At 44.0% G+C, this 12,769-nt stretch overlaps 1 protein-coding gene across 3 annotated transcripts in view; it reads left to right on the forward strand.

The window, feature by feature from the left end:
- LOC147717478 (uncharacterized) overlaps positions 1–12,769 on the forward strand; it is a 136,935-nt gene that overhangs the window by 48,552 nt on the left and 75,614 nt on the right. For all 3 annotated transcript variants that reach the window (XM_086924291.1, XM_086924293.1, XM_086924292.1), the window contains exon 6: positions 6,385–7,379. In XM_086924291.1, the coding sequence (XP_086780417.1) occupies positions 6,385–7,379 (995 nt within the window). The remainder of the gene's footprint in view (positions 1–6,384; positions 7,380–12,769) is intronic.

Here is a 12,769-nt window from a genome sequence, read left to right on the forward strand (position 1 = left end):
GGAACTTGAGTTTCGGCATTGTTTTTCTTTTGAAAATAACCATTGGTCTCAGCTTTGCGCCATCAGCTGTGCATGCTAGTACCACTGTGAAACTGGACTTCTCATGTCCTGTTGTTTTTATTAAAATTGTCTTTTCGCCTTTTTGATGGACAGTTTTGTTGGCAATCATATTGAAATTCATTGGAGTTTCATCCATATTTCCGATGCTACTTAGCGCATAGCCATGTTCATTGCGCAGCCTAATAACGTAGCGATGGAAGCTATGCATTTTGGCATCAAGATCCGCAGGTAATTTCTGGGCAATTTTTGTCTTTTGCCGCAATACCAGATTATGCCTTCCCATGAATCTGGTACACCAGGATACAGTGGCCTTAAATCTGTGGCTGAGATCTGGATTAGATTTGGCCCACTGAAGTGCAACCAATCGGATTTTATTTCGGGTCACGACATAACCGCTTTGCCGATGCTCGGCCACCATGTCTGCTACATGCTTTTCAAGTTCTGGCCAATGTGGGGTGCCTCTTCTTAATGCACACTTGCCCCTTGGCATACTCCGTAATGCTTTCTCATTTGCTCTCCAGGCCTGAACCATCTTTTCTGTCACTCCATATTGTCTTGCAGCAGCACAGTTATTATGTTCCGTGGCAAAATCCACAACTTTAAGTTTGTAACTGGCTTCATATTTCCTTCTTCTTGGAGCCTTGCTGGGTTCTTGACTGCCAGCCATTTGCACTGGATGCGCTGCTGGAGCCTTGCCGGGTTCTTCACTGTCTGCCATTTGCACTGGATGTGCTGCTGGAGCCTTGCCGGGTTCTTGACTGTCAGCCATTAGCACTGGATGTACTGGTGCTGTACAGTATGAACAGGTGCAGAGACTGTCTTCAACACCACACGTACGGTACGGCAAATACGGTATCTGGTCACCAGACTGCCTTTCCTCTTCGCAACAACCAGCCAATCACGGCAAGTGCTCTACTGCCTTCGGTAACATTCGGGAACATTCGACAGTCCCCTTTCTGTGCCCACGCCCATGTCAAGGAGAGAGGGGCGCGTGCCAAAACGTGCCAAACGTGTCAACACACCGGGCGCTGCCATCTTCGGCGCTGGCTGCCCGTTACCATATACCGTATTTCGGACGTCCTGCTGCCTCGTCCTGCTGCATCGTCTGCCTGGGGATGTGCAAGCGGTTGGAGGCGCGTGTACAGCGGCAGCGGCAGTCGAGGTAAGACTCATGGCGCCATTTGCTCGCTTGTGAAGCGGTTTGACACCTTCGAGTGAAGTCCTTGCTATGAAAAAAACGCTCGCTTTCGATACTTCATGGCGCGGGGCCTGGTTGTAGACTTTGCCAGGGCCGGTGGCTGTATTTTTTAACATAAGGTGTGTTGTTTCTTGTTACATACGGTATTTCCTATTGTGAAGCGGTCTGACACCTTCGAGTGAAGTCCTCGCTATGAAAAAAAAACGCTCGCTTTCGATACTTGCACAATTTATGGCGCGGGGGCTGGGTGTGGACGTTGCCAGTGTCGGTGGCTGTATTTTTTAACATAAGGTGTGTTGTTTCTTGTTATTTCCTATTGTGAAGCGGTCTGACACCTTCGAGTGAAGTCCTCGCTATGAAAAAAAAACGCTCGCTTTCGATACTTGCACAATTTATGGCGCGGGGGCTGGGTGTGGACGTTGCCAGTGTCTGTGGCTGTATTTTTTAACATAAGGTGTGTTGTTTCTTGTTATTTCCTATTGTGAAGCGGTCTGACACCTTCGAGTGAAGTCCTCGCTATGAAAAAGCGCATGAAAACATACCATAACATTTTGTACCCGGCGTATAAGACGACCCCCGACTTTCCAGAAAATTTTAAGGGGTTAAAAGGTCGTCTTATACGCCGGAAAATACGGTAATCACACTTAAATTCTTGATTGTAGAGCTTGTTTATTCACAGTTTACAAGATCCAACTTCACAGTAACCTCCAGCTTACAACTGCTCTCATTTAGAATTTCTAGTGATGTCACCATGAACATCATCAGGTTCTACCTTAAAGAAGACATCACCACAATTGGTTAAACGCCAAGTATCCATGCATTGGGGAACCACAATCCTTCCTACAGTCAAAAGATGGATGCAGGATCTGATGAAGTGCGATAACATGAGCAACATTTACGCTACTCTGCAGCCGCCTGCATCCAGACCTAAAAACATATGACAACCATTGTGATCTTATCTACAGCTATTCCCACTTGAGGATGGAGACCATGGCCCTGACTGTTATTTTTTACAATGTGGAACAGATACTAATAACTGACAAAGTATTACCTACATAAATCCCACTTCATAACCCCCCTTGCATTCCACATCCTGGGTAGGGTGCCACTCTCCAATATCACACAGGTTTTTCTCTGAATTATACACCCTATTATTTGCTTGCCTGGCACCCTGAGTGGTGGGCACAATGCATCCTCCTTTGTTTATACTATTGGTGAGGCGTGATAATGTTGAAAATATGCAACAATGTGTAATCACAAAGTGGGAACTGAATTACCATTGTACTTGTATACGAGCCTATTCTTATTTTTGGAGACTATTTTTTTGTGTTACGTTTTTTCTGTTATAAAAATCAATAAAATAAATTCAAAAGATAAAAAAAGGTGCGTGGGTTATTACTCCAATTACATTTCTTGCCTCGGAATATTATAGGATGTATAGCTTTAGTTAAGATGGCTATTCTTCCATTATATGTTTTTATGTTCCAAATGTCATGATCAAAATTTAACAATCTGGTTTTTAATTAACTAGATCAAAAGTAATGCCAAGTTTTATGGCAGGGGAAGAAGGCCCATACTAATTTGATGAAACTTCAATTAAATGTCTAAGACGTAGGGCTGGCTCTTCTGTATAATAAAATGTACTATCAAGCTGCCTTCCTTGACTGGCTTGTCCGTGCAGCAACAATGAACAACCAGTCTGATTGTTTTTATCTTCAGCAGAATGCAAGAGGCCGACATCCGGCTCCCTGTTTTTCAAAAGTACCAAAACTGCCTAAATGTACTAGATATAAGCTACTTCATATTTTGTTTTTTAGATATACAAAACTAAAACCTGAATTCCAGTTTCCCCAGTTTCATCCTGCATCCATATAAGAGGGGGCTCTAGGTTAGGAATACAATTCGAGTCTGCAGTTATTAGTGGGTAGGAAAGGTGGGATTTCACAGGCTCAGTGGTGTTTTGCTGACCGGGGCAGTGGAGTCTTGGGAACAACTGACTGCCAATAATTCCCTCCCCCCTTCCAAATTAGCATTCTCCTATTTGCAAATCAGTAATTTTTTATGATACAACCAACAAGCGTTTAATACACTTACCGGGGGTAGTAGCAAAGCTTACTTTGTGGTCTGTCTCAGGAACAGGCAATTGGTATTGCCTACTACATCACAAATTACGCAAGGTAGTGGTCCCCTCATTTTTAGGTCTCGCCTGAGCCAGCGCATGCGCTGCTCTGTTAGGTCTCACCTGAGCCAGCGCATGCGCTGATCTTGCGAAACATTTAGTAAGTGGGCTTTTAAAAGTCCGACCAGAGCTTTTGCTGGCCTCAAGCTTGCGGTAACGTGTGCGTACACACGCACAGCCGCCATCTGCTCCTCATGGCCCCCCCCCTCTCTTCCTCATTAATCATGCTTGCGGCACCCTTACAGCGCGATCACTTTCGCTGCTGCCGTGCGTGCACCACTCGCAAGCTTTAATTTTTATTTCCTTTTTGCACGCGCGCGTGCACACAACTTCCTCACCACTCGCGAGCTTTTTAAAAAATTTCCCTGCTACTACATACCGCCAAGAAATGCACGTGCGTCTCGCGGCGCTAGTAGCCACAGCTCATTTTGCCCGTCGTGATGATGTTCAGCTTTGTGCCCTAATAGTGAAGAGCGAGGGCAAGCGGTGAGTGCACAGGTCCTCAGAGATCTCCTCCCAGAGACCATCCGAAGGCACAGACTGCCCCTCCACACCCCGTGTCCAGCCTGCGCGACACGTCCTCTCTGTCAAGCCCGGTCAGCCTGTATTTATGTGTGCTTTCATTAATTCATCCTCAAGTACATTACAGAGTTTAGTTTAGTTGAGGGGAGAGGTTGTTGCCGTGCCCCACTTCAACAACCTCCCCCCCTTTGAAGAGCACATTCCAGCTGGGCTTACCAGTGTCCCAGCCAGAGCGGGAGGATCGCCTTTCATGTGTCTCGAGCTCCCCCTTAACGAGGAACACATTTCAGAGACTCTGAAAAGGCGGAAATGTAGTTCTTTTATTGTGGAGCTCCCAACTGTAAATGCGAAGAGACTTGACACCACAGAGTGAAGCTACTGTCCAAAAATGTACCTGAGAATAAACTGCGCATTTCTTTTACAACGAACTGTGTAGCGGGCGTATGTAATTTAGAATTCGCCGGTTAAATTAGGTGCATTTAGAAAACGGAGGCGCAGGCTACTTACTAGCCGGAAGACCGTTTCTTTTCTTTATTGTGTATTTGTGGATGAGCCCTGAGAGGTATGCATGCATCTCTCTTATCATGTTGGTAGTTCTGTCTCAGTGAAGTGCATCATTGTCGTACATGATGGGCTATTTTACATCTGAAAATGACACTCCACCACTGTTTATGATGCATTCTATTATTTATATCATGTCTGCTTTGGGTGCAAAATGCAGTGCTTTTTTATTTGTTTGTTTAATGTGAAACACAGTGGTTCACTTTATAGAGAGGGGCGAAAAAGAATTCTTTGAAATCCCTCGCAACTGCACCCGGACCAGCAGCATCCCTGCTTCCTGCGGCTGCCGATGGAGAAATACAAATTCAGTCCGCGTAGTGCCTTTGGCAAAGCCAGTAGGTCTGGCTTATAATGAAAACACAAGCAAGACAGTTTTTAAAGTCAAACATGTTGTTGCTTTTTGGGCAGACCCCCACCTTTCATGCACCTTTCATGCAGTCACATACCCTCCCCCGAATTTTTCAAACAAGCCGGACCTATTTTTTTAAAATGATTTTAAAGTTTGCATGTTTTCATAAGCATGGCCATGATAAAGTTCTGTTGAGGAGGCATATACACTATTTTTGTTTTTAAAGAAATAATGTAATAACTAAATGTAGTCAGTTTCATAAACCAAGAATCCGTCAGCACATTACCTGGATGCCAAGTCGGCCCGCCGTGGGAATTGAGGAACTTGACACTGAGCTACATGGAGAAGAATAACTGAGCATCTCAACAATGTAATGGCAAGTCCAAAGGGGAGTCAGTGCTCCCATGTGTAAGGCATCAAAGGCTCCTCTGCTTCAGAGCATATCAAAAGGCATACAGGAAACAAGCATTGCCATAGCCAATAGGTCTCGCCTTTGGGACCTTACAAGTGTTTAGCCATGCAACAGTTAATGTTGTTGCAGTAAGGATATTGTGCTGCATAACTAAATACTTATAAGGTCCCAATGGCGAGACCTATTGGCTATGCCAATGCTTGTTTACCAAAGTTATGGCCTCCACAGAATGTAAGATCGACCCTTGCTCATGGGCCAGGTACAATCAAATTGCCACAAAGCCATCTGTGGAGCAAAATGACAAAAGGATGGCTTTTAGCCTCAAATAGATGCTGTATTACACTCTCTATTGAATACAGAAAATTCATTCTACCAACTCAGCAGCAAGCATTTAGGTGTGGTCACGTAAGGGTGATTGCTTATTTGTTTTACATGCCCAGCAGTTTGCCACTTTTGGGTAAATAAATGTCATTTTAACATTGATAAGCTGCAGTATCACATTTGCCCAGACCCCTGTTGGCCTTACTTGGTATTTGTGTTCCACGCAGGCCAATTCCTCCACGGCAGCAACAATTTCGTTTTATCACCAGGCTGATTGCCTAATCTCTAATTTTGCAAACATTCTGTGAGATTTGGTTCGATATGTTAGAATGAGCCATAACAACATGCATTTAAGCACTTAACTACTATTTTAGCTGTGCAGCACTTTAGAGTAGCCTATAGCACTCCAATTGCTATGCAAAATATCTGCATAATATAAAATATCAAAAGCGTAGGACAAAACATACACTTGCAATAAGTTTCCCACATCCATCACCCGCTAGGCATGTTGATGTAAATCCTATGGTACATGGAATGGTGATTGAAGGTAAATCCTACAGCTTAGCCATGTAAAGTAACATACAGTTTGGGGCATGTGTGGGAAAATATATACCTCCTAAGTTACAGCAAAGAAATCCTTACAGAACAAAGGTGAACATTTAAGTCCATGTAGTACTAAATATAAAGTGTCTAGATAGGTTTTTCCACTTCCCGGGAGGTAGATTTTCAAGAGACTTCTGTGTTTATTACTATAAACTAACTATGGTTTCTTTTGGTTCCAGTGGGCACCCTCAGGCCGTTGTGGGCAGAAGTAGTCACCATGTGATGAACAAAGAAGAAGATACCAAAATTCGGAAACGTCAGAAAACCTTCAGTGGGCCCCAATCTAACAGCCTGGTAAACCTGTCCTTTTCCCGACGGCCCAATGGACAGGAGCTTCCGAACTTGGGCTTTGGGCAGAACTTGCATGGCACAAACCTTGATTCAAGAGCAGACAACCATCATGATGTGGTGCGACTAGTTAGGAACACAGACTATGGCAGCACACATCCTGGGCCCTTAACGTTACACAGCAACACATCTGCCCAGGAGCAGCCAGGATTCTCCCTGGATTGCAGTCCTCAAGATGTGCCTAAGTGCACTGTCCGCAACAGTCTCAGTGCCCAAGGGAGCAGAACTGCTAGGATGCAGGCTGATCACAATAACAGCATGCAGGGGGGACGAACCATCGGACTTCACAATGACCACATCAACAGCATCCCTGGTAGCCGAACCACTGGCTTTCAGACTGACCATTGCGGCAGCAGCTCCCAGGAGAACAGGACAACGGGGCTGCATGCAAACCACATAAATAGCAACATTCAGGGAGGAAGGAAAAGTGGGCAGCAGGTAGACCACAGCAGCAGCATCCAAGGGAGCAGGGTGACCGGGTCGCAGTTGAACCACAGCAGCAGCTTCCAGGGAAGTAGGGTCACCGGGCTGCAGGCTGATCATAGCAGAAGCCTCATTCAGGGGAGCAGGGTGACAGGACTATATGCAGAACTGGTCAAGGAGCTGGAGACACAAGTAACAGAGTTGAGGAAAATGCTCTCCTCCCGGGAGGAGGTGTCTGCTCAGCAAGACCGGAGAATTAAAGAGCTGGAGCAGGAAAATGAACAGCTGAAGTGCCAGATGCGGACCCTAGAGGAGCAGAATGACTTGCTGTCCAGCAGGAATGAGGAGGCAGCTAAAGCAAGCCAAGCCAGGTTGCTGCTGGGCCCCGGAAACAGCTTAATTGGTAACTACATATTTATAATCAATATTCAAATAATAAAACTGCAGATAAGCTATTATTGACAGGTTGTACCATCACTGACATGAATTAGAGAGCCATGTGTTGAACATCTTATAATGCAAACGAAGCATAAAAACATAGATGTAAAAGAGTAATACTAGGCCATCTCATTTAGATTAGTCACCCCAGGGGATATTTGGTTGGCAAGCAGTGAGGACTTAGGCAGTAGACGGCCTTGGAAAAACTTAGACTTAAACTCCCTTAACAATTTGCTAGGGGAAAATCCCCTGGACACTAACTTACCCTGCTGCTCTTTAAACACTGCGGTACCCGACTGGCTAGTCAAGTCTATTGATAAATGTCTGCCTAGGGCAGCAAAACGCAGGTCGACCCACCATCCTCCTGCCACATGGTTTAATAATGAGCTAAAGGACATGAAATCAAAATGTAAACACTTAGAAAGAAGATGGCGTAAGACTTACTTCCTTAAGGGTAAGTGAGACTACAAGGCCTCCTTAAACAAATATCACCTGGCATGTAAGGCGGTGAAAATATCTTTTGTGTCGAATGCCATCTCCACCGCAGTGAACCGTTCACGGGTCTTATTTTCCATGGTTAAGAAGCTGGCAGGATCTAAAACGACTCCACTACCTCCAGCCTTAGATGATATCCAATGCAACGATATTGCAAATTACTTTACCGCTAAGGTTGAAACAATATTTAGCTCATTAAAGGCCCCCAATACTGTAAATATAGTGAGTCCTCTGACCAAGACAGATGGTGAATCTTTCTTGGATTGTTTAACTAGGGTAAAATCTGGCTCCCCTTTAGACCGTCTCCCCGCAAACATCTTGCAACAGCTTTCTCGAGAAGCGCATGGTATTCTCAAAGCTCTGTTAAATGCTTCTTTACGAGAATCATGTATTCCTCGTGAATGGAAACGTGCAATGGTGGTTCCTTTGCTGAAAAAGGTGGGGGCTGGTCCCATGGTTATGTCAAACTTCCGCCCTATTTCGCTGTTGCCGGTCCTTTCTAAAGTTCTGGAAAAACATGTCAACAGTCAACTTTCAGCCCATGTGGAACATTCAGGCTTTTTACACCCATCCCAATCAGGGTTTAGAACTCATTATTCTACCGAAACCGCCTTGTTGGGGGTTACGGAAAAATTACGCTCCTGCTTGGACAGAGGTGAGACAACGGCGCTCATTTTACTTGATCTGAGCGCCTCATTTGACAAGGTGTCACATTCTATCCTGTTAAAGTCTCTCCAGTTAGCAGGAGTTGTAGGGCCTGCGCTCTCCTGGCTGTCCTCCTTCCTTAGCGACCGTAGTTTTCAGGTTTTCTCTTCCAAATCTTCATCTACCATCAGGTCATCTGCATACGGAGTTCCCCAGGGGTCCACGTTAAGCCCTGTGCTCTTTAACATCTATGTGAGACCCCTGGCATCAATTGTAGAGGATGCGGGTCTATCTCTCTTCTCGTACACCGATGACACGCAAATCATCTTCTCCCTGTCCTCTACAAAGGAAGAGTCTCCTTCTTCCCTTAAAATTGGTTTACGGCGGGTGTCGGAGTGGATGAGTGCCAACTTGCTGAAATTAAATGGAGAGAAAACCAAGGTGGTTATTCTTGGCTAACACAAGCACCTTTGGGGCCCCAACATTGGCCACTGGAAATGGGCCCTCTCCCTCAACCGGTTACCCAAGTTCGTAACCTGGGGTCTATCCTCGATAACACCCTCTCAATGCGGCAACAGGTGGTCAGCGTTGCTTCCTCATGTTTTACTGTTCTAAGATGGTTGCGGAAGATTATCTGGATGCTCCCTGACTCCACGAAAAGAACTGTGGTCCAGGCGGTGGTTACTTCGCGCCTGGACTACGGGAATGTTCTGTACCTTGAAGGAAATAAGGAGGTGCTGAAGAAACTCCAGGTAGTCCAGAATTCCGCAGCCCGTCTTGTGTGTCAGATCCCTAAGAGATCATCCATCTCCCCTGTTTTGCGGGATTTGCACTGGCTCCGCATTGAGAGCCGTATTAAATTTAAGACCATGTGTCTTATTTTTTAAATCAACCAAGGGTCTGCCCCTCACTATCTTAAGGAGATTGTCCACCCCTATGTCCCCTTGTGGTCCCTACGCTCAGCCGCTCATGGTAACTTGGTAACACCTAGTTGTAGACTATCCAGAATGGGTGGTTGTTCTTTTGCGTTTCTCGGCCCCAGATTGTGGAATTCTCTTCCCTGGTCTATGAAGCAGAAACCATGTTATCTTAGGTTCCTGCGAGATCTTAAGACCTGGCTGTTTTCTCAGTGATGAGTTATCTGGTTATTCAGTTGCAGTAGTCTAACTACTTGCGCCGGGAAACCCTGTCCAGGGTAGCTGTGCGCAATATAAATTTAATTAATAAATAAATAAATAGGCCAACGTGAGAGTCCTTGCCCACTTCAGTGTGACTCTTGTATCAACCAGGACTTTGAGGGCTGATAGCCTGGGTAGGACATGTTCCTGATGCTATGGTGGAGCTTCTTACTTTTCCCATGGGGACAGGGCACCAGCTGTTGGTCATGTTGCTGGAGAAAGAGGCCAGCACCAATAGAGATTTTCGGAAAGCTGTGCTATGTAAGTTAGAGGGCTGCTATATATGATGGTGTCTTCACTGATATTCAGGGACACTTGGGGCCTGTTTACGAGTACCCACCTGATAATATTAGCCACAGAGGAGTGGTCTATTGCACTTTTATGATTAATTTTATTAATCGCATAAAGTGTTTGTGGTTCTGCTTCTAGTTACCGAGGAGTTTGAAATGTATCGGTTTAATAGTCACTGCCTATTCTGGCTTTTTGTGGCATCTAATGCGGCACCAAAACCTGCATTTACCAGCAATTACTAGCCCTTGATCCCCTGTAAATTTGGGCCTGGTTTAACCTGCTGAAATTTAATGTGAGAAATGAAGATAATTGCTCCAATAATTACCAGTTATCATAAACATTGCTCCACTAATAATTATGATCCACGCTCAAACAGCAGCTTGCCAAGGATCTGAATGTACTGGGGAACTTTTATTAGACCCTTAATAGCTGCACGAGAAAGCTTGTCGTTTATGCACTTATTTATTTGCCTACCTGAAGGCACGTTTTTCCCTTCCTTTTATTGTATTAAGGCTAGCCAACTAAAACCAAACAGGAGTAAAAAGAGGCTTCAGAACCTAATTCTTCCTGCAATACCTATTCTAAAATGAACTATAACCATTCATTTAAGAGAAGGAAAAACTGTACAGCGTCTATAAGACTTCATGCTGTCCCACCTGGCCTAGAGGGCACAGCTTTAGCAGTTTACTGGCATTCCAGTTTTCTAGTCTCTAGAGACACGATGTCTGAATATGTTTCACTTTAAATATTTATTTCCATTAGATTTTGACTTTGGAGTCACTCAACTTTGTCTGAAGTTCTATGTCTTTCATAATATTTTGGATGGATTTTGGTGTATGTGTTATCCACCATACCTTAACTATTTGTAATATGTCCCTTGTGCGAGTATAAAAAAGTAGAGGACGAAGCCATTTTCAGCCTTCTTTATTCTAATACAGTGATATAAGGTGTCTTGTGCATTTCAGGTGGACTTGAATGTAGCAGAAATATTTGGCTTTAAGGCAGGGGACATTCCAGAGCCACCTCAGAGACTGCTGTAGATGGGTCTGTCAACAAAGACAAGGCCAGAGTAGCGCCACTAAGGTGTTTGAGACCATCAGTGACCTTACTCAGGAGAGGTTCATGGAAAAGAGAAATGAGCACAGGTTTCAACAGTACTTTTTATCAACAATGAGACTCTCAATTTCAAAAACATCAGCACTGACGAGTAGGTCCTTCTTGATGTTGATGCATTGATTGTTAAGGCCCATGCTGTTGAGGGACCATTAGGCCACACTGTAATAAGGCACTTGACATTGAGAGGATATGGCATTCAGGGACTGAGAGTGCTGGGCTCCTTTGACTAAAGCTTTGAGGAGGCATTTCTGTTTGATTTTTCCAAAGGGGATTACATCTGTGCTTGGACAACCCCTTCAGACTGGAGGAATCATCACAAGAGGGAGAGAACACGTCTTCAACAGATACCTAAGAGGAAGCCCTTGGTCATACCTCAGATGCAGATTGCACTAACTGACCATACCGCATGGCAGATGATACATCACAATCTATAGTCTTTGAACTCGAGGCTCTCGAGTCTCCCACCAGACCTCATGAACTTACTGAAAAAAGCAAACAAATTGTCTATCAGAATATCTTTTTCATTCACATGGAAGAAATATTATTTTTCAAGGGTGGAGAACATTGTTGATTTGATGAAGTACCACAGAAAACAAGTTGTCCATAACGTTCTAATTTTTACAAAGTCTGATTCCAAGATTTCACTCATAGCAGTGTATCTAACTGGTATATGACCCATAGGATAAGCATTTCTCACGCCTAGTTCTTTACCTGCGATTAAGAATTTTAAAGAGGCATGAAAAGGTATCCCAATCAGGAGCCCACTCTTAACTAGCTCTATGAACTGACTCCAGTCCTTCCCCGATCGTCACATTCACAGAGCTTCTATAGAGCACCTTTCTTGGTGGCTTTACTAGTCGTTATTATCTATGAACTGTGGATTAGCAATGCAAATGTTCCTTTTTCTGACAAGCCTGATACATTTTTCAACAGGGATAAATGTTTGTAAGGACCCAACAGACCTAGCTTCTAAAAGTAATTTCAGACTTAACCTGACTATAACAATCTTTGCATCTCTCACATTTTTTCCATCCATATACGCAAACAAATCACTACACACTTTACATATGAGGACGTTTCTACATTGCTACCATAAAGCAAATAGATCCTACTGCAAGCAGGCACAGCACGCATACCACTAGACTAACAATATGGATTGTAGTCATTATTTGGAGTATTCCTGATGTTGGTATTTACATAGCAGACACCTAATGCTCAGTTGACATCTATCCAAGACACTAGAGCAGCGGTCTCCAACCTTTTCTGTAATAAGTGCTTCTTATGTTCAGTGAAACTCATCGAGAGCTACCAATATTATTAGTGTTGTAAAAGTTACCACAAAGGACAAGATTACATTTGTGGCCACCATGTGCAAGAATATAACCCACAATTAGGCATAGTTGCCAGCAATTATGTAAAAAAGTATTTGTCAGTATGAAATGCCTCTACCTGGATAATACATAACTGCTATAGATGTGTTGCCCCTGTCACTAAGGTAATACCATTTGTAAAAAGTGTCTTCAGTCCCATGTGATTTATCACTCAAATATCAGCTTTACAATATTTGGGAAATCTAGCTAGTTTACTCCAAACACCAACTTATGAGTTCAGAAAATAAACTATTTTTTAT

The sequence above is a fragment of the Lissotriton vulgaris genome, chromosome 5 (genome assembly GCF_964263255.1).
Source record: "Lissotriton vulgaris chromosome 5, aLisVul1.2, whole genome shotgun sequence".
Classification (NCBI taxonomy): Eukaryota; Metazoa; Chordata; class Amphibia; order Caudata; family Salamandridae; genus Lissotriton; species Lissotriton vulgaris.